Source organism: Neofelis nebulosa, chromosome 6 (genome assembly GCF_028018385.1).
Source record: "Neofelis nebulosa isolate mNeoNeb1 chromosome 6, mNeoNeb1.pri, whole genome shotgun sequence".
In the NCBI taxonomy this organism is placed as follows: Eukaryota; Metazoa; Chordata; class Mammalia; order Carnivora; family Felidae; genus Neofelis; species Neofelis nebulosa.
Genome location: NC_080787.1, coordinates 110,773,243 through 110,798,831, shown reverse-complemented (window position 1 = coordinate 110,798,831; position 25,589 = coordinate 110,773,243). Strand labels below are relative to the sequence as shown.

The window sequence follows — 25,589 nt, the reverse complement described above, 5'->3', positions numbered from 1 at the left end:
CATCATGAAATGTTCACCATAAGTCTAGTTACCATCTGTCACCATACAAAGTTATCACACTATTATTGACTATATTCCTTATGCTGTACTTTACGTGCTGTGACTTACAAATAATTTCACACTTCTTAATTCCCTTCATTTGCTTTGCCCATCCTCCCACCTGCCTCCCCTTGGGAACTACCAGCTCTCTGTCTGATGCCATCCATTCTATACAGAATAGAAATAAAAGTGTTGACTCTATGCCCTTCCCTTTAAAATATAGGTACTTCGCCCTCATAGATATAAGATATGCTTTTGAAAATAAAAGCTGACATAGCTTGCTTGTTTCCTTAGGTCTGACGGTAACTGCTGTGAAAGACTCAGGAGAATGGAATTTGGAGGCTGGAGCATTAGTACTTGCAGATGCGGGCCTTTGCTGTATCGATGAGTTTAACAGTCTCAAAGAGCATGATAGAACCAGTATCCATGAGGCAATGGAGCAACAAACCATAAGTGTTGCTAAGGCTGGGTAAGAGTTTCTTTTCTTTAAAATCTATAGGAATAATGACATTAGTTAATATGTGATTATGAAAAAATATGAACCTTATTGAACTACAAGGTATGTTTGGTCTTATCAGGTATTATCAGTTAACATTCATCAAGACACACATCAGCATCCCCTTGGAAGTGAGGAAGTAAAAATGAGGTTTGGGGACAAAGAAATGAAAAACTAAAGTATATGCATATTCAATAATGTTTATCTACTGTGGGCATATTACTATGTTAGGAAATTTAAAAGATTCAAAAAGAAAAATAGCATAATTTCTCTTTTCAATGGCATTCTCCTTATCTGTCCTAATAGAAGGTGATCACAGCATGTGGAAAACTGAATAATAAAATATATTAACATAAAATGATGTGCCTGTTTGTGACTCCAAAAGGTTTAGGGGTTGAGGTATGTGAGTCACTGGTGGCATATGACCACTGAGGAGGAAAACTAGGCAGGTCAGATAGAAATCCATTCATTCAGGCCCTGAGGTGATTATGAGAAACTTCTCTGGCTACAAAGGCTGACCACCAAGTAGGCTGCTGGGTCATCCAAAAAAGGACAGAGCTAGAACTATCTCAGCCCTAATGCTACTGTTATAGATGTGAGGCCAGCTGATCAGGCAGATAGGACTGCCAGCAGAGTCTTCAAACAGCAGTGGGTATAAAGACAGATGCTGGTGTGTATAGATTCTCTGAGATCTAATTTTATGCACTTGCAAAAAAAAAGAAAGGGAGGAGATGAGAGGATATAGCCCATAGGAAAAAGACACAAGAAAAAGCTAGGTGGAACCATTACCAGATCTATTCATTTCACTTGATGTACATTCACTCTGTATATATTCATTAAGAGCCTGCTATGTGCCAGGCACTGAACTAGACACTGAGAAGTACAAAGATGAATACAGCACTATTCTTCAGGTGTTTGCTATTTTGTTGGGGAAGATAAACAAAAGAGCACGAAAGTGATAAGTTCATAATAAAAGTGATATGAGATCATACTTAAAATAATTATTGCTTCTAAACTCTTTATCAGGGGGAAATTAGAGATATAGTTTCCTAAATATCTTCAAGGCTACTTTCTCTTCTCATTATGTCTCCATTTAGTTAGCACCTTTGCTGGTTGGCAGGATTTGTAGTTTATTTTGATATGCCTTTTCCAGAGAAAATCTGGGACATTTTGAAGTATTCCTTAAAAATTTACCCTTACATCAGGGAAAATTTGAACAAATGCTTTAAATCTATTTTTAGAAAGGGAGAAGATTAGCAGTGCTATATGATAGGCTACAGAATAAACTTTTTAAAGTGAAAATATTTGCTTAATCACTCCTAGTACCTTACTCTCTGCTAGATGTGAATTAGTATGAATCTTTTTGCTATCCATAAATGTGTCATAAGTTCCAAAAGAAATGTTCTATAGCTAAACAGTTCAGTTATGGCAACCATAGGTTGGACGATCTTGTCATTACTATACTTTATGCACTGAAACAGGGCTTTTTACACTGTGATGAGGGACCAGTTTTGTCTTTTTCAATTCATCACAAAGCAATACTTTTTTAAAGTTTATTGAGAGAGAGAAAGAGCGCACACGTGTGCATGAGCAGGGAAGGGGCAGAGAGAGAGAGAGAAAGAGAGAGAGAATCCCAAGCAGTCTCTGAGCTGTCAGTGCAGAGCTTGAACTCACAAACCATGAGATCATGACCTGAGCTGAAACCAAGAGTCAGAATCTTAACTGACTGAGCCACCCGGGTGTCCCACAAAGCAATATTTTTATAAAATACAATAACTTAAAAAAAATTTTTTAATGTTTATTCATTTTTGAGAGACAGAGTGTGAGTGGGGGAGGGGCAGAGAGAGGGAGACACAGAATCTGAAGCAGGCTCCAGGCTCTGAGCTGTCATCACAGAGCCCAACGTGGGGCTCAAACTCACCAACCATGAGATCATAACCTGAGCTGAAGTCAGATGCTCAACTGACTGAGCCACCCAGGTGCCCCTATAAAAATTATCTTAAAAAATGAAATAAAAAAGCAAAGACATACAGAACATAAGCCTAAGTTCTTCTCCCCCTTCCAGAGTGTGGAAAGGTGTAAGAGCATGTCACTCCCATCCTAACAAGAAAAATCCAGATAGCCCACAAAAATGATAACTTTCCTTGAACATATCAGAGAGCTGAATTTACAAGGAAATCAAGGGAATTAATTCTAAAGTGTGACAGGCCCATCTGAGGAGAGATGATGTTCACTTTTGACAGAGCGTGAGAGGAAGAGGTGGCTGCCATAGAAGAAAATAAGGAAAAATGACTAAAGTTTTTAAAATTCCTTGATCTCCAAGCATGAGCTAGCATGTCAGTGTAGAATAACTCACATCCAAACACAAAGGGAGTTCTCTCCTGCAAGCCCTTCTCCACAAGTCTCCAACCCAGGGCCTCTTAGGGGAGGGATAGAGCAGGAAAAGAGATCAAAACAAAACAAAACAAAAAACACTGTACTTCAGGAAGAGGTTAGAGCACCTTCCTTCCCTCCCACAGGAGCCAGGCAAAATGGTGCTGCTTCTGGGGAAAGGGTAGAAGCAAAAGCCTTTTTCTTCTGATGGAAGGGCAGGAAACACTCATCAGGTCCAGGATCCTGAACCAAGGCAAAGCATCCATTTCTTTGGGAAATGGGACAGAACAATTCCTCCTGCCCAAGGACCAGCACAGATACATGTCAGGGTTCTGCTGCCACCAGGCTGGAGGGACAGAGAGGCTTACAGCTTTCCAGCCCATCCCATCAAAAAGCGGGTTCACAGGGGCGCCTGGGTGGCTCAGTCGGTTAAGCGTCCGACTTCAGCTCAGGTCACGATCTCACGGTCCGTGAGTTCGAGCCCCACATCAGGCTCTGGGCTGATGGCTCAGAGCCCGGAGCCTGCTTCCGATTCTGTGTCTCCCTCTCTCTCTGCCCCTCCCCCGTTCATGCTCTGTCTCTCTCTGTCTCAAAAATAAATAAACGTTAAAAAAAAAAATTAAAAAAAAAAAAGCGGGTTCACAAACCCTGCTTCAGACCAGGAGACCCAAGAACCAACCTGGCTCCCAAATAAGCCTAACACCTGGTAATTAGCAGTCTGCCACTGGGGAAGGTGCAGGAGTATGGAAAGAGACACCCCCTGTGGTGTGGGTGTGCAGTGACTGCTGAAAGCTGAAGGTAGAGTAAACACACTGAGAATGATCTTCCAGCATTGCACTACAACCCCCATCTAGATGCACAAAATTGTGGCGACTCAACAATGACCAAATTTGAAATCTCTGGTGCATTGAAGGTAAAGATAACAACAAGGCCACTACCCAGATCAACTGTCATGGCCTTACAGACACTGAAGGCCATCTCTACACATGAAATGGTATAATATTATTTGAAGATGTAAACTCTAGAACAGCCCCTAGAAAATAAGAGTGCATAACTAATAAACCAGGTGTAGAGATAAAATGGAATTATAAGAAATAATACAAAAGGAGGCAGGAAGAGAAGAAAAAGGAAACAGAATAGTAGATGGGACAAACAGAATGCAGTTAGCAAGATGGTAGATCCAAATTCAACCATATCAATAATTACATTAAGAGCTATGTAAACAATTAAAAGGCAGTGATTGTCACATTTGATAGAAAAGTAAGACTCAACTAAATGCTCTCTTCAAGAAACTGACTGACTGACTGACTGATTGATTTATATTGTCAGGTTAGCTAACTTACAGTATAGTCTTGGCTTCAGGAGTAGATTCCTGTGATTCATTACTAATACAACACCCAGTGCTGTCTTTTTTCCATGGATATTCTTTCCTACTTTGTCTAAGATTAGTTGGCCATATATTTGTGGGTCCATTTCTCGGTTCTGTATTCTGTTCCATTGGTCTGTGTGTCTTTTTTTGTGCCAGTACCATACAGTCTTGTTGATTACAGCTTTATAAAGCCAAGGACTGTGATGCCTCCAGCTTTGGTTTTCTTTTTCGACATTACTTTGGCTATTTGGGGCCTTTTGTGGTTCCATACAAGTTTTAGGATTGTTTGCTCTAGCTCTGTGAGGAATGCTAGTGCTATTTTGAATGAGATTGTATTGAATGCATAGATTGCTTTGGGCAGTACCAACATTTTAACAATATTTGTTCTTCCAATCCATGCACATGGAATGTTTTTCCATTTCTTTGTGTCTTCTTCAGTTTCTTTCATAAACTTTCATAGTTTTCAGCGTATAGATCTTTTACCTCTTTGGTTAGATTTATTCCTAGGTATTTTATGGTTCTTGGTGCAATTGTAAATGGGATTGATTCCATGATACCTCTTTTGTTGCTTCATTATTGGTGTATAGAAATGCAGCCAGTTTCTGTACATTGATTTCATATCCTGTGACTTTGCTGAATTCATGTATCAGCTCTAGCAGCTTTTTGTTGGAGTCTTTCAGGGTTCCCGTGTAGAGTATCATGTCACCTGCGAAGAGTGAAAATTTGACTTCCCTGCCTGCTTGGAATGCCTCTTATTGCATTTTGTTGTCTGATTGCTGATGCTAGGACTTCCAACACTATGTTAAACAACAGTGGTGAGAGTAGACATCCCTGTCATGTTCCTGATCTCAGGGGGGAAGCTCTTGGTTTTCCCCATTGAGGATGATGTTAGCTGTGGGCCTTTCATATATGGCATTTATGACATCAAGATATGTTCCTTCTATCCCAACTTTCTTGAGGTTTTTATTAAGAAAGGATGCTATGTTTTGTCAACTGCTTTTTCTGCATCTATTGACAGGATCGTATGGTTCGTATTCTTTCTTCTAATGTGATGTGTCACGTTTATTGATTTATAAACATTGAACCTGTAGCCCAAGAATGAATCCCACTTGATCTTGGTGAATAATTCTTTTAATATACTGTTGGATTTGATTTGCTAGTATCTTATTGAGAATTTTTGCATCCATGTTCATCAGGGCTATTGGCCTATAATTCTCCTTTTTAGTGTGGGGTCTTTTTCTGGTTTGGAAATCAAGGTAACGCTGGCTTCATAGAATGAGTCTGGAAGCTTTTCTTCCATTTTTATTTTTTGGAACAGCTTGAGAAGAATAGGTATTAACTCTGCTTTAAATGTCTGGTAGAAAGTCCCTGGGAAGCCATCTGGCCCAGGACTCTTATTTGTTGGCAGATTTTTGATAACTGATTCAATTTCTTTTCTGGTTATGGGTGTGTTCAAGTTTTCTATTTCTTCCCATTTGAGTATTGGTAGTGTGTGAGAGTCAGGAATTTGTCCATTTCTTCCAGATTGTCCAGTTTGTTGGCATATAATTTTTCATAGTATTCTCTGATAATTGTATTTCTCTAGTGTTGGTTGTGATCTCTTTTATTCATGATTATATTTATTTGGGTCCTTTCTCTTTTCTTTTTTAGAAGTCTGGCTAGTGGTTTATCAATTTTGTTTATTCTTGCAGAAAACCAGCTCTTAGATTCATTGATGTGCTCTACTGTTTGTTTTGTTTTTGTTTTTGTTTTTGTTTTGGATTCTACATTGTTTATTTCTGTTCTAATCTTTATTATTTGTCTTCTTCTGCTGGCTTTGGGCTTTCTTTGCTGCGGCCTTTCTTGTTTCTTTAGGTGTGAGGTTAGGTTATGTATTTGGGACCTTTCTTGCTTCTTGAGATAGGCCTGAATTGCAACGTATTTTCCTCTTAGGACCACCTTTGCTGCATCCTAAAGGGTTTAGACTGTTGTGTTTTCATTTTCATTTGCTTCCATATATTTTTTAATTTCTTCTTTAATTTCATGGTTGACCCATTCATTCTTTAGTAGGATGTTCTTTAACTTCCATGAATTTGGGAGCTTTCCAAATTTTTCTTGTGGTTGATTTCAAGTTTCATAGCGGTGTGATCTGAAAATATGTATGGTATGATCTCAATCCTTTTATATTTGTTGAGGGCTGTTTTGTGACCCAGTATGTAATCTATTTTGGAGAATGTTCCATTTGTACTCGAGAAGAATGTGTATTCTGCTGCTTTTGGATGAAAAGTTCTGAATATATCTGTTAAGTCCATCTGGTCCAATGTGTCATTCAGAGCCGTTGTTTCCTTATTGATTTTCTGCCTAGATTATCTGTCCATTGCTCTAAGTGGAGTATTAAAGTCACCTGCAATCACAGTATTGTTATCTATACATTTATTTATGTTTGTGATTAATTGATTTATATATTTGGCTTCTTTCACATTGGGGGCATAAACATTTACAATTGTTAGCTCTTCTTGATGGATAAACCCTTTAATTATAATATAATGCCCTTTTTATTTCCTGTTAACAGTCTTTGTTTTAAAATCAAGTTTGTCTGATATAGGTATGGCTACTCCAGCTTTCTTTTGCCATCCAGTAGCATGATAGATGGTTCTCTGTCCACTCACTTTCAATCTACAGGTGTCCTCAGGTCTAAAATTAGTCTCTTATAGGCAGCATAGAGATGGATCTTGGTTTTTTTAATCCATTCTGATACCCTATGTCTTTTGATTGGGGCATTTAGTCCATTTTCATTCAGAGTGACTATTGAAAGACATGGATTTAGTGTCATTGTGTTATCTGTAGGTTTTGTGCTTGTGGTGATGTCTCTGGCCCTTTGTAGTCTTAGCAGCATTCCACTCACAGATTCCCCCTTAGGATCTCCTGCGGGCTGGTTTAGTGGTCGTGAACTCCTTCAGTTTTTATTTGTCTGAGAAGCCTTTATCTCTCCTATTCTGAATGACAACCTTGCTGGATAAAGGATGCTTGGCTGCATATATTTCCTATTCAGCATATTGACTATTTTCTGCCACTCCCTTCTGGCCTGCTAAGTTTCAGTGGACAGTTCTGCCACTACCCTTATGTGTCTACCCTTGTAGGTTAAGGACCGTTTGTCCCTTGCTGCTTTCAGAATTCTCTCTTTCTCTTTGTAACTTGCCAGTTTCACTATGATATGTCATGGTGTTGACCTGCTTTTGTGGATTTGGAAGGGAGTTCTCTGTGCCTCTTGGACTTGGATGCCTGTTTCCTTCCCCAGATTAGGGAAGTTCTCAGCTATAATTTGTTCAAATAAACCTTCTTCCCCTTTCTCTCTCTTCTTCTTCTTCTGGAATTCCTATGATACGAATATCATTTCATTTCATTGAATCACTTAGGTCTCTAATTCTCCCCTCATGGTCTAGTAATTTCCTTTCTCTTCCTTTTTCAGGAAGGAAAAGGAAGTTTATCTTTTTCCATAAGTTTATCTTCTGTTTCACCTGTTCTCTCCACTGCTTCTCCCATCCTCCTTGTCAGTGCCTCTGGTTTATTTTGCATCTCTTTTATAACATTTCTTAATTCATTGTGACTATTTTTTAGGTCTTTGATCTCTGCAGCAGTAGATTCTCTGCTGTCTTTTGTGCTTTTTTCAAGCCTGGCTATTAGTCTTATGACTGTTATTCTAAATTCTTATTCAGACATATTGTTTATATCTGTTTTGAGCAATTCGTTAACATTTCTTCTTGGAATTTATTTTGAGGAGAATTCTACCGTTTTGTCATTTTGGCTAGGTTTCTGTCTTGTTTTAATAGCTTGTTGTGTGTCCTGCACCTGTGAGAACTACTATATTAAAAAGGGGTCATAGACTCTCCAGGGCCTGGCACTTCAGCAAGTGTTTTTAAAAAAATTTTTTTTAACGTTTATTTATTTTTGAGACACAGAGAGAGAGACAGAGCATGAACGGGGGAGGAGCAGAGAGAGAGGGAGACACAGAATCGGAAGCAGGCTCCAGGCTCTGAGCCATCAGCCCAGAGCCTGACGCGGGGCTCCAACTCATGGACCGCGAGATCGCGAGATTGTGACCTGAGCTGAAGTCGGATGCTCAACCAACTGAGCCACCCAGGCGCCCCCAGCAAGTGTTTTTAGAGTGTGTTTCTTGCACTCTTTTGTTGCATATTTTACTGCTTTATCCCACTGGTCAGTCTTCTACAAAGCTTCTCCTTACTTGTAGTGATGGATTGTTTAGATCTTCCACCAGGTGTGCTTTGATTTGTTCATTGAAGTAACCCTGGAAGAAAGGAAAGGGCAGGGGACATGATCCCACACAAAGAGAAGAATGAAAGGGGCAACAAAAAAGACCAAGCAGAGAATCAAAGAAACTATAAGGCTTAATCCAGAGAGAGAGGGAATGGAAAATAAGAAGAAGGAAATATAGAAAAGGGGTAAAAGAATAAAGTAAAAATGCCCAATTAAACAGACAAAACAGAGAAAGAAAGAAAAAAAATATTTATGTATTTAATAAGAATTGACTAAAAATCAAATCAGAAACTATGCCTGATCCCAAAGGGAAAAAAAGAAGAGGGTAGAAAGAAAAAGAGAAAAGAGAAGGAAAGAAAGAGGGCAAAAGAGAGAGAGAGAGAGAGAGAGAGAACAGACTAACATACAAAACCACAGGACAGTTGTCTGTTGGTGCCTGGGACTGGTGGCTGTCCTGGTTGGGAGGAGAGGCTGTCTGTTCCCTCAGTGTCAGTCCCGCTCCAGCAGATAAGCAAGTGCCAGGCACAGAGGGGTGGCGTTTGGGGTAGGCTGGTACTGCCCCCACTGGGGGCCACTGTGCTGTTCCCTAAAGCCCCACAGTGTTGGTGATGGGGAGAAAAATGGTGACACCGCAGTCTCCCTCCCTAGACCAGGTGTCTCAAACCACACTGTTCCTCACAGAGTGGTGTGGGCAGTCAGCTTGCCCTGCTCCACAGTTTCCTGTGCCTCCTAGGCACTTGGCTGGGATTCAAGACCCGATGTCTTAAAGGATCCCGCACTGTGGGGACCAAGTTCTGGGATGGTGCCACTCTACCCTGCTAATATGGCTGGTGCCTGCAGGGTCTTTTGTCCTTGCAGGGCAGGGTGGGGGGGTGCAGTATACTCTCTTTCCACAGTACTCAACGGAGGGGACTGTTCTCTTCCGGTGTGCCTCTGATATGCTGTTTTATCTCCCCCAATTTGCATACACACACCTCTGTCCCACCAGGCTGTCTCTCTCCACCTATGGAGATTTTTCTGTCATTCTGCAGATAGATTTCTTAGGTGTTCCAAGTGTTCTGACCTCAATACAACTGTGTTTGAAGGAAATCCTGGTCCCCCTGCATGTCTGCCATCTTAACTCCAGAAACTGACTTTAAATTCAAACATATAAGTAAGTGAAAAGGATAGGAACAAAATATTCCATGGAAACACCAAACCTTGACCAAGACGTTATAGGAAAATACAGAACGATATCCCCCACGAACATAAGACATGAAAATTCTTTTTTTTTTTTAAGTAGGCTCTGTGCCCAATGTAGGACTTGAACTCATAACCCTAAGACCAAGAGTCGCATGTTCTACCAACTGAGCCAGCCAGACATGAAAATTCTTAGCAATACTTTAGTAAATTAAATCCAGCAGTATATTAAAAAGATTATACATTATAACCAATTGGAGATCATCCAGGAGTGCAAAGTTATTATAACATTTGAAAATCAATTAATGTAATTCACAGTATTAAGGAATAAATGAGAAAACATCTCAATAGATGCATAAAACATATTGGACAAAATAATGATAAAAATTGTCAGCAAACAGGAAGAGAAGTCCATCTGCCTATTTATATGTTATCTATGAAAAACCTACAAGAAACATTTCATGCTTAATGATGAAAGACTGAATGTCTTCCATTTAAGCATGGGAGCAAGTCAAGGATGTCCAGTCTACTTCTAATCAGTTTGTAGTGGAAGTCTTAGTCAATTTAGTAATACAAGAAAAAGAAATGAAAGACATTCAGTTTAGAAAGGAAGAAGTTATAACTCTCTATATAAATGTGTGTTTACATAGAGGATCTTAAAGAATCAATGAAAATGGTGTTAGAACTAATAAGTTTTAAAAGGTTATAGGATGCAAGGTTGGCGTATAAAAACTAACTGTATTTCTGTATGCTACCAATGAGCAATTAAAAACTAGAATAAAACATACTACTTATAATAGTATCCACAAATATGAAATGTTTAAGGATAAATCTAGCAAAATATATTCCATATTTTTACAGTGAAAATTGCAGACATTGGTGAAAGAAATTAAAGAAGACCTAAGGAAGTAGAGACATAGACTAAATTTCACTCATCAGAAGACAATGTTAAAATACCTGTTTTCCTCAAAGCAATCTATAGAATCCATGCAATTTCAATTAAAATCCCAGGAGGCTTTTTGCAGAATTGACAGGTGATTTTAAATTTTTTATGGAAAGGCGCAAGAAGTATAATAGCCAAAACAGTTTTGAAAAAGAACAAATTTGGAGGAGTTGCTTCACTTCAAGATTTACTGTAAAGGCATAGGAATCAAGATAAGGTAACACTGTGTAAAGGTAGACATATATCAGTGGAAGAGAATACAGGTCTAGACATAGACCCACAGATATAAAGTCAGTTGATTTTTAAGAACAGTGCCAAGATAATTCAATGGAAAAAGGATAGTCATTTCAAAAAAATGGTGCTAGAACATTTGGATATTCATTTCCAAAAAATGACTTGTACATAAATGCTTATAGCAACTTTATTCATAGTCACCCAAGATTGAAAATAACCCAGAAATCTACCAACTGGTGAATGGGTAAACATTTTGATAAATTCAGACAGAATACTACTAGCAATATAAAGGAACAGATTATTGATATATGCAACAACATGACTGAATCTTAAAAGCACTATGTGAAGTGGAAGATGCCAGACACAAATGACTACATAGTTTATTATCCATTTATGTGAAATAATAGAAAAGGCAAAATTGGAAGAAGAGAAATCAAATCTGTGGTTGCCAGGGACTGGGCATTAGGAGAAGGGATAACTTTAGAGGGGCATCCAAAAAAGTTGAATTTTACTGTATGTAAATTATACCACAGTAATCCTTAATTTTAAAAATATATAAATCTATATGTACTTATACTATACTATGTACTATATATTTTTTCTAAATATCTTATTTTTAGATTCAACATACATGAAATTACCCTGTCAAATTGCTGTCGAAACTTCTAAAACTTAGTCTTTCTTTACTTATCTCTTCCCTGATTGGTAACAATATATGAACAGGTACAAATTCAAGGCCCAAGCTTTGACTGCTGATGGTGGACTTGAATAGTAAAGCTACCACATAAGGATAGGTGGGAAGGGGATGGAAAGGAACAACTCTGCCAGGAAAGAGAATACATTTATCAGTAAAACCCTTTTTAATTTGTAGTGACATATAAAGGAAATAATTTTAATGAATAATTTACAGATTGGATTTCTTTTATTTGTTGGGAAAGGACACAATTTACAGCTAGAAGACATGCTACTCATATTTACTGTCAGTTTTTAATTGTTTCTCCTTTAAATCACTTGTCAAATATGTCATATATGCTGAAAGGAGTTTTGCATGAGAAGCACCTCTGAATGCTCTGATATAATGAACTTTTCTTGGGTGCCTAGGTGGCTCAGTTGTTAAGCATCTGACTTCGGCTCAGTTTTTAAGCATCTGATGAGATCATCAGTTCATGATCTCACAGTCTGTGAGTTCAAGTCCTACATCTGGTGAGCTTGAACCTTGCTTCGGGTAAACCATTAGCCGCAAGTGAGCCCTGCTTCTCTCTTCTGTCTCTCTTTCTCTCTCTCTCTCTCTCTCTCTCTCTCTCTCTCTCTCTCTCTCCCTCTCTCTCTCTCTCTCTCTGCCCCTCACTCACTTGCTCCTCTTTCTCAAAAACAAAACAAAACAAAACAAGGAAACTTCTCAAGGGCTTACTTTTTTGACCATTATACCATAGTAGGCATTAATATAAGTTATTATTATGCTAAGTATTTGTATGATTATCTTTTTGAAATAAAATTCTTCAAATGTTTCTCTTTTGTCTTGGCTACTATCCAGACTTTAATACCTCTTTGAACTGTGGTATGGATCATGACTGATATTTTTGTCTTTCAGCTTCTTTACATTTACGTAAGGATTTTTACTTATGGAAGCACTTTGCCATGTATATTTAAAGATTACTATAATTTATCACATTCCAGGAATTAAAAGGCTCTTTGTTCTCTTCTAGTTATTATCACTACACTAGTTCTTATCCATGGACTGTCAGGTTTGGATGTTGGTGGCATTATGATGTATTTCACACCCTACATAACTATTTCTAGATTCATAAAGACATTTATACTATTTAATATTTATCATGCATTTTAAGACATAGTTTGTAAATACTGTATAACAGTATTATTATGTAATGATATTCAGTGGTTTGCTTTTTTAATTTCTCCATCTTCTTGAAAGGGTTTCTTGAGCAATGTAATTGTGAAGATGTTTTTTAATTACCTTGTACTAACAGAACTTAGGTTCTTGTGGTCTCTGAATTTACTAAACGGCAATTCCCAGGGATAACAGGGCCACCACATGCTGATGAGCACTTAGGAGTCACTGCTTTTGCTTCTGAACATAATGTTGCTAATGCATGCTGGCCCAAAAATATATTTCAATTAGACTTAACATTTTTTTACACTATTTAAAAATTTTAAATTTTATTTATTTGTTTAAGATTTTATTTTTAAGTAATCTCTAAACCCAATGTGGGTCTTAAACTCACAACTCTGAGATCAAGTGTTGCATACTCTACTGACTGAGCCAGTCAGGTGTCCCTAAAACTGTATTTAAACACAGATTAGACATATAACTTGGATTTGAATCTCTTCCACCTTGAGTTGTTAGGTTCTATATTTTTCATGCAGAGGATATGACCTGTAATAATAATCCTTAGTAAGGACAGATGTTACTATCTAAGAGACCAAACACCTTTCCTCTGGAATTATTTCCTGTCTGGTGAATTCTTGGTAAAACTACTTAAAACTACCACTGTCACTACTCAGTAACAACAAATATGCAACAATTACAAAATTAGTATATGTCCCTGCATTTAAAATAAAGTAAAACTTAATTGTTAATATTCTTTTTGAAAAGTCAGTTGGTTATGGTGGAAAGAGCATATAAGCTTTGGGATTAAAGAGACCCATAGTCAAGTCTAGTCTCTGTTACTTCTTTTTGATCTTGTGTGACATTATTCCCATCTCTGGGCCTCAGTTTAGTCATCTCTGAAAGGCGAATAACAATACCCTTCTTTCAGGGATAGTCTCAAGTTAGGGCTGATGTATGTCAATATCCTGACTTAGTGCCTGCCACATAGTAAAATATACATAACATGAAACTTTCCATCTTAACCATTTTTAAGCATACAGTTCAATATTAAGTAGATTCAAATTACTGTGCAACTATTTGTGTACTTTTTAAAAAAACTGTGTTTTCTAGCCACTCCTGTTAGGCCAGGCCTAGAAGATACTTGTGACTTTCCAAAATTATTTTATTTCCTATGTATATGAAAGTGTTCACAAATCTCCTTGTATTCCTGAACTCAGTTGAGTCTGCAAAAATAGTTTCAGAATTACAATACCAACACTGTTGCCAGTAACAACCACCAAAAAAAAAAAAAAAAAAAAGAAAGAAAGAAAAAAAAACAACCAAAAAACTTAGTGATATTCAAGCCTTCTCTGCAGTTTGTTTGGTTTGTATTTTGTGGTTGTGTGTGTGTGTGCTTAGAATATATTTCACTAAGGCCATATATGGTCAGAGTGCATATTCAGAGGTTATTTGAATTAATTCCTTTCTTTGTGTGGTCATAGTTGCTGTGGGTTTGGCATTTATATTTCTCTGTCTTAAAGCTTTCTGGTCTGAATGTTGCCTTGCCTGGTATCCAGATCATAACTCCTGATTTCATATTATTTGTATTTGCCTAATACATCTTTCTTCATTCCTTCATGTTTAATCTTAAGATTTCAGGGTTTTTTTTTTTACATTTTTAAAGTTTTTTTGTTTTTTTTTGTTTTGTTTTGTTTTGAGAGAGAGAGAGAGAGAAAACGCAAGTGCATGGGAGCAGGGAGGGTCAGAGAAAAAGGGAGACAGAAAATCCTAAGCAGGCTCTGTGGAGAGCCTGATGTGGGCCTTGATCTAATGACCCATGAGATCATGATCTGAACCGAAATCAAGGGTTGGATACTCAACTGACTAAACCATCCAGCAACCCCCTAGTATTTTTATTTTTCAAATGCTTTTGGGGCGCCTGGGTGGCTCAGTTGTGTGAGCATCTGACTTCAGCTCAGGTCATGATCTCACGGTTTGTGGGTTTGGGCCCTCTGTCGGGCTCTATGCTGACAGCTCAGAGCCTGGAGCCTGCTTGGGATTCTATGTCTCCCTCTCTCTCTATGTCCTTCTCCCACTTGCACTCGATCTCTTTCTGCCTCTCAAAAATAAATAAACATTAAAAATAAATAAATAAAATAATAAAATAAAATAAAATAAAATAAAATAAAATAAAATAAAATAAAATAAAATGCTTTCATTATATCATAGGAACAGGACCTGTGGGCAAAAAAAGGTGCCTCAGTTTGTTCTTTTAGATAGAGCATACAGTTGGTTTTATTTTATTTTGCTTTATGAATGACCTGAAAAATCTCTTTCTTTTAATGTGTGAATTAAGCACATTTATATTTATTGGTATTACCTATATGAATGGTGTCAACTGTTTCATTTTTTAAAATTTTACTATGTTTCCTTTTCTATATGTTTGGCATTTAGGAAGGTTTGTATTTTTGTTATATAGTAGGCATTGGCAAACTTTTCTATAAAGACCCAGATATAAATATTTAAGACTTTAAGGGCCATACTATCTCTTACAACTACTCACTTCTGTTGATTTGGATAATTTGGCTACATTACTGTCTATGATGTAGACATGACAAAAGTCATAGACAATATGTAACTGGATGTATGTGGCTGTGTCCCATTGAAACTTTATTTACAAAAGCAGGTGAATTGGACTTGACCTGTCGCCTAAAGTTTGCCAACACCTGTTGTAGGACTTACCTTTAAAAAATACCTTTTTGGGGCGCCTGGGTGGCTCAGTCAGTTAAGCATCCAACTTCGGCTCAGGTCATGACCTCACAGTTTGTGGGTTTGAGCCCCACGTCGGGTGCTGTGCTGACAGCTCAGAGCCCGGAGCCTGCTTCAGATTCTGTGTCTCCCTTTCTCTCTGCCCCTCCCCTGCTCACTCACTCACTCTCTCTCTCTCTCTCTCTCAAAAATAAATATTAAAAAATTAAAAAAAATAAAAAATAAATAAAAAATACCTTTTATAATGCCTATAGCTCCTTTATTTTCGGTTGGGAGGTGTAAGTAATACCTTTGACTCTACTCTATTACCCATGTGGTAACCAATGAGCTTATTCTACTCCCCCCCCCCACTCCCTTCTCTTTACTATTAAAAAAAAAATGGTTGTATTATTTATACTTTGTACAGAATACTTTGTACAGTACAGATAACACATTATTTTCTACTTTTATCACTCCCAATGCTTTTGTCTTTGATCTAATATTAAATGTATTTATTGCTTAACCATCAGTCCTTTTGCCAGAGCATCACCAACATTTCTTGCTTGAATGAAACTCATCCCCTTAACAGATTTCTTGGAAAGGGCTCCCGAGTGCTGTACTGAATCTATGCAGGTTTCAAACTATTTTTCATAGCTTTAATACTTGAAAACAGATTGGCTGGATATAAAGACCTAGCTTTACACTTTCTTTCCTACAGTTTTGCTTTGTGTGTTGCTGTTAACAAATTTGATGCCATTTTGGTATCTTTTACTTTATAGGCAATTTGATTTTCTCACCTAAAGGCCCAGAAGGATGTTTTTTCTTTTGTTTTAATTGCAATAGTTTTACTAGGCTGTGTCTCATTTGATTATTCCTAGTCCATTTGTCTAGATGTTAGTGAGTCCTTTGAAATATAGAATTCTTTTCTTTCTGAAAACTTTTCCTGAATGATAGTTTTATATATCTGTCCTTTGTTTTTATTTTTCAGAAATTCTAGCTACATGTAGTTTAGGTCTTCTTTGCCTAGATTCTGTAGCAACCAGTTTTTGTCTTAAACTTTTTTAGCGGTTTTGTATTTTGTTTTTATTCTCATGGTGTTTTTATTCCTCTTCTTAGCACCCTTATTTATATTTCTAGCCCCGTGTCTTGTCTGTTTGAATGTTGTTGTCTGTTTGAATGTTCATTTCAAAAATTATTTTGTTTTCCTCTCTCTCCTCCTTTTCTTCCCTGAGTTATCTCTGGATATACATCTTCTTTTTTGTATGTTTATGTTTTGAGTTTTTGAATTATGTTTTGAATTTCTGATTTGGAGAGTTTTTTATATATGCAAATATTTGTTTAAGGATATTTAATTCAAGTGAGCATATTATATACAGATTTATTTTGCTTTGTGGGTTTTATGGCAAGAGATTGGATAAAGGATTTTATTGTAGTTTTGTATGGATGTTGCATATGTTTCCACTACTCTTAAAATGTCTTATCTTTTGCTCAACATCACTCATAATCAGGGAAGTACAAATCAAAATCACAATGAGATGCCACCTCAGACCTCTCAGAATGGCTAAAATTAACAACTCAGGAAACAACAGATGTTGACAAGGATGCAGAGAGAGGGGAACATTTTTGCACTGCTGGTGGGAATGCAAGCTGGTGTAGCTACTCTGGAAACGAGAATGGAGGTTCCTCAAAAAATTAAAAATAGAACTACCCTGAAACCCAGCAATTGCACTGTTAGGTATTTATTCAGAGGATATAGGAGTGCTGATTCGAAGGGGCACATGCACCCCAATGTTTATAGCAGCACTATCAACAATAGCCAAATTATGGAACGATCCCAAATGTCCATCAACTGATGAATGGATAAAGAAGATGTGATTTATAAACATACAATAGAATACTACTTGACAGTCAAAAAAAAAAAAAAATGAAATCTTGCCATTTGCAACAACGTGGATGGAAGCAGAATGTATTATGCTAAGTGATGCAAGTCAGTCAAACAAAGACAAATGTATGATTTCACACATATGTGGAATTTAAGAAACACAAGAGATGAACATAGGGGAAGGGAAGGAAAAATAAGACAAAAAAAAAAAACAGAGGGAGGCAAACCCTAAGGTACTCTTAAATACAGAGAACAAACTGAGGGTTGCTGGTGGGGTGTTGGGTGGGGAATGATGGGCATTAAGGAGGGCACTTTTAGGGATGAGTGCTGGGTGTCATATGTAAGAGATGAACCACTGGGTTCTACTCCTGAAACCAAGACTACACTGTATGTTAACTAACTTGAATTTAAATTAAAAAGAAGAAGAAGAAGAAAATAAAATATCTTATCCTTCACTAAATCAATAATAGTTACTCTGTTGTGATAGTGAGAAGCTTGGATGGTGTACTAGTTTTTAGTTCAGAGTAATGTTAGCTGAGTGCATATTACTTAACAGATAGTGTTTTTTCTAAAGGTTAAGGGGAGGGTGGTTGCTGTGTCTTCTGATTTTGTGTTTCTTAGTTGTTTAGTAGGATCTTTAATATCCACTGCTTGTCTCCCCCTTACTCTGATCACCAAGACTCCAAGGGACTCCCGCCCCTTGCTGGTCACCTTCATCTAGTCCAGGACCCTTCCCAAGAAGGTCTCAAGAACTTTCAAGTCCCTCTTTCTGTTCCCCGTAGTGAGTGTTTTGATCCACAAGGTCTCAAACCTTTTCTCAATGTTTCCCCACTCCATGTGGGACTCTCCCCTTCTAAGGGTGATTTTGTCTATGTTCTACCATCGTGAGGAACCCATTGGTCTCTTCTCCTTTTCACTTAGTCTCCACTGATCTTTCCATTCCATTGTGGGCTCTAGATCAGTTTTGCTGGTTCCTAATGTCTATTTGTTGATTTCCATGTAAATTGAAGTTTGTACTATTCTCTCTCACTTTTATTTTTTAGTTTTGTTTTATGGGTTTATTTGCTCTCCTTGTTTATCTGTAACATCTCTGAAGGATATGTGGAGAGATGTGGATATAAGCAGCTGCCATTATCCTCTGGAAACCTAGATATCAACATTTTATTTTATTTTATTTTATTTTATTTTATTTTATTTTATTTTATTTTATTTTATTTTATGTTTATTTTGAGAGAGAGAGAGAGAGAGAGAGAAAGCATGAGCAGAGGAGGGACAGAGAGAAAAGGAGAGAGAGAATTCCAAGCAGGCTCCACACTGTCAGCTCAGAGCCCAATGCAGGGCCAAACCCAGGAACCATGAGATCATGACCTGAGCTGAAACCAAGAGTTGGACGCTTAATTGACTGAGCCACCTAGGCATGCCATCAACGTTTTACTTTTAAGTTATTCTTTCTTGTTGTTTAACTTACCATACCAACTTCTCTGTATTTTTAAAACATTACCCATGTTTTCTTTGAACCATTTCTAGAAAGAGTAATTGGAGAAATAGTTACCTACAATTATTTTTAAAGGATCAAATATATAGAAATGGAATTAAATTTTTCTGTATCCTTTAGAATCAATGGCTAGAAAGTTCAGGGAAGCATATTTAGAATCAGTACAAGGAAGACTTCTTAGAGGTTTCAACTGTCAGGCAGACTGCCTGCATGGTTATGGGGGCCTTCAAAGTAGACGAGGAAACATTTGTGTAAGGAATTCAAGCATCTAATGAGTAAACGGATAATGTTCAAGGTACCACCTATGAGGTACTGTAAACCTAAGCCAACAAATGAATTCATCTGCTGGCTGGTTTGTTGCAGAATGTGTACATGTATAAAATATGGCTTCACGTTATATCATGGAATATTGAACATGATCTGTGCTAGACGTGGAACAAGTTCAGGAAACTGCATCAAGAGCTCCACCTTTTTTTTTTTTTTTTTTTAGTGACCACAAGAATGCATTGGGTATTGAAAGAATTATAATAAGAAAAGAGTTCCACAGCTAATCTGGCTGGGTTGAGGTTCTAGCTCCAATACCTACTAGCTAATTACTGGCATTTTACGGGACTTTTCTGTGCCTTGGCTTTCTCACTGGTAAGATGGTGAGAATCACTCCATTTCATAGGGCTACTATGAAAATGAATGAGTTAATCCATATAAAGTGCTTATGATATAACCTGACATATAATAAATGCTAGTTAAGTGTTACTGTTATAGGCCTACAATTCTTTTTAGAAACCCCTGAGGCCAAATACATGTTGGAATGCAGATTTTTTGGTTTTCATTTTAGGAAAGTAATACAGTGCATATGTCCTATATTATGAAAGCTACCAGCAGTGCCTGCGACAGCACCTGTAATCAAACATTTTAATCGTATTGCAGTGAAGCTATAAAACTTCACACTAAATGGAATAAAGACACATCAATTCAGGTCAGATTTTCCTGCCAAATTAACTATTAAGAATTTAATTAACAATTAACTCGCTTTTTCAGAACTTTTTGGATTTTGAAGTTGTGATAAATGAATATGGACTGTTGTCACCATCATCACCTGGCTCCTGCATGTGTCCAGGGACTTTGATCAGTGAGCCAGAACATGATTGTGCTCCAGGATGAAACCTCGATTGCTGCAGGGTGGATGATAACTGTAAAGGCCTTTTAAAGCTATAATGAGAAAAGCTCACGTTACCTGAAGGGCACCTTAAGCTAGGCCTGCTAGGGTGCCCGGGATGGCAAAAGCTGCATCTTTTGATGACTGGAGCATAATTTGGAAAATGGGTGTTTGTTCAAAGTAGATCTAAAATAGCAGCTGTATTGTTTCATTTCCGCCTCAGCATCAGAAGTGTATTCACCTTCAAACTTGCTCTCCCATCATTGTGACTCAGATACTTTCTCTGACTGATTTGTGTGTGTGTGTCTGTGGGTCTTTCAGACTTGTTCAGCTCTCCTTAGTGGTTTCACTTAATTTAATTCTCCCATGTAAATGCTCATGCTGATGCTTAATGCTGTATGATTCATTTTACTTCTTTAGTTGTTGTCTAAACTCTTTGTTTTGAAGGGGGAAAAAATCATCTTCGTGTGTGTGTGTGTGTGTGTGTGTGTGTGTGTGTGTATGTGTAACTTACACATTTATGTTAACAATAAAAATAGAAGTCCAGTTCAGTGAATCCTGCGGTCAGTCAGTAGAACAACAGAAGGCAGGCCTTGCATCACCTAGGGTTTCAGGAGGTTTCTTAAAGAGGTAGGGGGAAAAAGAGGAAGGAGAAACCACCACTACCAACAACCACAAAATCGGAAAGGTCCACCCTGGATGACGTGCTGCATGTGGTTCCAACACTCAAAACATCGGTTCCAGTGGCACCATTGAGATTAGGCAGCAGTAATTCCTTACCACGTGTTTATGCTTTCATGTTGTTTGTTTTTCACTTTTCTAAATCCACACACTCCTCTTCTGGGGAAGCCAATGAGGCATTTTTTTTTTCAACGTTTTTTTATTTATTTTTGGGACAGAGAGAGACAGAGCATGAACGGGGGAGGGGCAGAGAGAGAGAGGGAGACACAGAATCGGAAACAGGCTCCAGGCTCCAAGCCATCAGCCCAGAGCCTGACACGGGGCTCGAACTCACGGACCGCGAGATCGTGACCTGGCTGAAGTCGGACGCTTAACCGACTGCACCACCCAGGCGCCCCAATGAGGCATTTATTTAATGCTCCTGTCACTATTTTCTGCTTCCAGCCTGGCTTTGGTGAGGGACACCAGCCTGCTGCCTAGAACCCAGCCCTCAGCTGTGGGAGGATGGTTGCTGGCAGGCTGATAACATGAGACACATGTCCTGCTTGTTGACCGTGAGGACCTGGACCACCTCACCTTGGTTCATTCTCCTTTAGTAATCTTTGATGAATGAGGTCCCACTGCAGCATTTAAGGAGTCTCACTGTGTTTCTAAGACTTGATTGGTGTCCTGTGTCCGGGCTTGCTGGATGTCCGTGTTGGCGGCTTGCAGAATGATCTGCTCAGAAGTCTCCCTGTTCATGAGTGAAGAGTTGCTGGGGTCGTTGTCTGTGTTCTCCTCCAGGGCCAAGTAATTCATCTTCATGCTCCTTTTGAACATGAAGTTCAGGGTGAAGGACCCCTTCCTGAGTAGTTTGCTAAAGGTGACAGTTTGCTCAAAGAGGAGCACGTGCTTCTACTTGGTCTGGGATTGCATGCCTGCCTCCGGCTCAACCATGTAGAATGTGTCTTGCTGCAACAGTGTCTTCAAAAGGCGGTCCTAGAGGGGTGCCTGAGTGGCCGACTCTTGATTTTGGCTCAGGTCATGATGCCTGGGTCATGGGTTCAAGCGCCACATGTGGCTCTGCACTGAGCATGGAGACTGCTTGGGATTCTCTCTCTCTGCCTCTGCCCCTCTCCCCTGCTTGTGCACTCTCTCTTTCTAAAATAATAACTTATTTAATTTTAAAAAGGCAGCCTGCATAATAGAAAATGTTTGCCAACCATATGTTGGATAAGGGGTTAATATCCAAAATATATACAGAACTCATACAACAAAATCTGATTAACAAATGGGTAGAGAACTAAATGGACATTTTCCCGAAGAAGACATACAGATGGCCAACAGACACATGAAAAGATGCTCAACATCACTAATCATCAGGGAAATACAAATCAAAACCACAGTGAGATACCATCTCACATCTTTTAAAATGACCACCATCATGAAGACGAGATAACAAGTGCTGATAAAGATGTGGAAAAAAGGAAACCCTTGTGCACTGTTGACAGGAATGTATTATTCGTTCAGCCACTATGGAAAATAGCATGGAGATTGCTCAAACAATTAAAAAAGAACTGCCATGTGATTCAGCAATCCCATTTCTGGGTATACACCAGAGGAAATGAAAACAGGATATCAAGATATCCTGTACTCCCATGTTTACTGCAGCATTAGTCACAACAGCCAAGATATGGCAACAACCTAAGTGCCTGTCAACAAATGAATTAATAAAGAAGATGTGGTATGTGTATATACAATGGAGTACATTCAGGCTGAGAAAGAAGAAAACCAGCCATTTATAACAAGGACAGACCTTGTGAGGACATTATGCTAAGTAAAATAAGTCAGACAGAAAGGCAAATGCTGTATGATATCACTTATATATAGCACCTAAAAGAGCCAAACTCAGGAGCACCTGGGTGGCTCAGTCGATTAAGTGTCTGACTTTAGCTCAGGTCATGATCTCGCTGTTCCTAAGTTCGAGCCCCGCGTTGGGCTCTGTGCTGACAGCTCAGAGCCTGGAGCCTGTTCCGGATTCTGTGTGTGTGTGTGTCTCTCTCTCTCTCTGTCTCTCTCTGCCCCTCCCTTGCTCATGTTCTGTCCCTCCCTCTAAAAAAAATAAATAAACACTAAAGAAAAAAATTTTTTAAAGAGTCAAACTCTTATAAAAACAGAGAGTAAAATAGTGGTTGCCAGGGCCTGGAGGTTGAGGGAGAAGGAAAAGATATTTTTTAAGGGTACAAACATGCAGCTAGTAGACTAGACCTGGAGATCTGATGATTGCATAGTGAATGTAGACAACAATATTATAATCAAACATGCTAAAAGACTAATCATTCCCACTATAAAAAAGAAGTGGTAATTCTGTAACATGATACAAGTGTTAGTTTTCACTTCGATGGCAACCATATTACCATATATATAAATGTATCCAATCAACATGTTATATACCTTAGGTTTATACAATGTTACATGTTAAATATAATTCAGTTAAAAAAGGGTTAGTTTGGGGCGCCTAGGTGGCTTGGTCGGTTAAGCGTTCGACTTTGGCTCACGTCATGATCTCACGGTCCGTGAGTTTGAGCCCCAAGTCGGGCTCTGTGCTGACTGCTCAGAGCCTGGAGCCTGTTTCAGATTTTGTGTCTCCCTCTCTGTCTGCCCCTCCCCTGTTCATGCTCTGTCTCTCTCTGTCTCAAAAATAAATAAAGGTTAAAAAAAAAATTAATTTGTAAAAAAAAAAAAAAAAAAAAAAAAGGTTAGTTTACTCTTACATGTAAATTACACAGCGTAGTATCCTGCACATGATGAGGTACTTAACTATAACAAGTAACGCAAGTATCTCTCTCTAGCTAAATCTATTTTGTTCCTGAATTTGGATAGCAAGGAATGTATCAGAAAATTCATCTTAATATATTCAAGTTCCTAGGAACATATATCTTGATATATTCAAATTTCCTTACAGAAAACAGGAGTTTAGATAATAAGGGCTATCTGTATTTATCTAGTACTTACTAGGTGCCAGGTTCTGTTCTAAATCTTGCACATGTAATAACCCATTTATTTCTCAGAATAGTTGATAGCAGACCGCACTTATTATAACCCCATTTTTACAAATGCAGAAACTGAGGAACAGAAAAAAAGAAGTTGCTTCTTTTGGTGACTGGAACATAATTTGGAGAATCGAAGTTTGCTTCAAGTAGATATAAAATAGCAGCCACTCCTGCTCTCCCATTATTACGACTCAGGTGCTTTCCTGTGATTGTTTGTGTGAATATGTATTTGTGGGCCTTCAGATTCGTGCAGCTCTCTGTAGAAGTAGTTCAGTTCTCCCTCTTGTGTCCATTTCAGATATACCCTTAAAGGAGGGCCAATTAGATTGTCCCAAGTAGATTTATGCAACAGCAGCTCAGATGTCTCTGGCTGGTTTATGAGTGACTGCCCTTCGTCAGTTTCCAATCTCTAGTCCAGTCTGCTGTTCCCACGTGGCAGTTTACAAAGAGGAGATTGTGGAGTTACCTGCTTGGTGGATATTCCAGTGGTTGGCCTGCCTGGCACTATAACAAGGACGAAAGAATCACGTAAGCAATATAACAGTCGTCCGTGCTTGTGGATTTGTCAGTGCTGAGGAGCAATAGTTTAGACAGACAGAATAGCCTGATGAATCAATCTAAATAGCAGGTGGCTCTTGATGAGAAAAGTCTTGAGCTCAGTGGGTTTCAAAGAGATGAACAAAAAGGATGGCAGGGGTTTATCAAGACAGCACTGAGTCACTCCTGGTCAGGCTCTGCAGTAGTTTTTACGGTTTCTCCCCAGACCACATCTACCACCAATTCTGTGATATTTTTCTCCCTCCATCTGGAGGAGTTGTCCTTTTACATTTAAAAAATTTTTATTTTGACATAGTATCACTTGTAGAACAGTGCAAGAATAATACACGTTGGTTTTGCTCTTGGGATGGCTGTTCAGTGTGCCTTCAGGGCACAGTTTTTACAGATCATCTGCTTGGTAGTGGGAACAACAAAAACATCTTTAAGTTCCACCATAGCTCATGTTCATTTTTCATGGCACTTTCTCTGTGTGTCACTCTACTGTTCAAGAAAGAGTTGGGTCTGTCTCCAACAGTAGCTCATCAAATTTTTTGGGTAACAGTTTTCAGAATCCTAAGTTCATTCTGTCCCTAATTAGGAGGCTGTTAATCTTCCTAATGCAAAGTATACAGTTATTTGCCAAATTCAGAACTCTTGAGAAAATGTCTCCAGAGACATAAAGCACATCGGTTGTTAATCAGTAAGCAGATCAGAAGGGTTAAGTATGAAAAGGAAATACTTAATCATGTATTCTACCAAAGTAAAATAAAAATACTCTGAATTTTACCCTTAAAACGCCTTACCTATTCCTCACTCCTCATTTCAAAGCCATCTAAATTTGGCCAGCAATACAAAGGCCGTCATCATCCAGACGTTCTGGGCTCTTTCTCTAAGAACACTTCAAGTTTTTCTTTAAGGTGTTTGACACTTTACAGTGTCATTTTTAGGAATTCTTAAATGTGTGTTCTTTTGTTTTCTCTCTCATTTCAAGTGACTAAAGTCTGATTGCTTTGTGAAGGATTTTTTAATTTGAATTATAGCTTAAGGATATAGTATGAATCATTGAATCACAATATCTGGCTGGCCTCCAAGGCTGCAGGGAATTTCTCAGAGTTTGTGTGTGTCTTTTTAAATGTGTCACTCTGGGGGCACCTGGCTGGCTCTGTCAGTTAAGCATCTGACTTTGGCTCAGGTCATGATGTCACAGTTCATGAGTTCAAGCCCCGTGTCAGGCTCTGTGCTTACAGCTCAGAGCCCGGAGCCTGCTTTGGATTCTGTGTCTCCCTCTCTCTCTGCCCTTCCCTCTGCTTGTGCTCTGTCTCTCTCTCAAAAATAAAATAAAC

General features: G+C 38.4%; 1 protein-coding gene across 4 annotated transcripts in view; it reads left to right on the top strand.

The window, feature by feature from the left end:
• The window catches only part of MCM9 (minichromosome maintenance 9 homologous recombination repair factor), a 111,927-nt gene that overhangs the window by 66,529 nt on the left and 19,809 nt on the right, over positions 1-25,589 (top strand). For all 4 annotated transcript variants that reach the window (XM_058735103.1, XM_058735102.1, XM_058735104.1 and 1 more), the window contains one exon: positions 334-508. In XM_058735103.1, the coding sequence (XP_058591086.1) occupies positions 334-508 (175 nt within the window). The remainder of the gene's footprint in view (positions 1-333; positions 509-25,589) is intronic.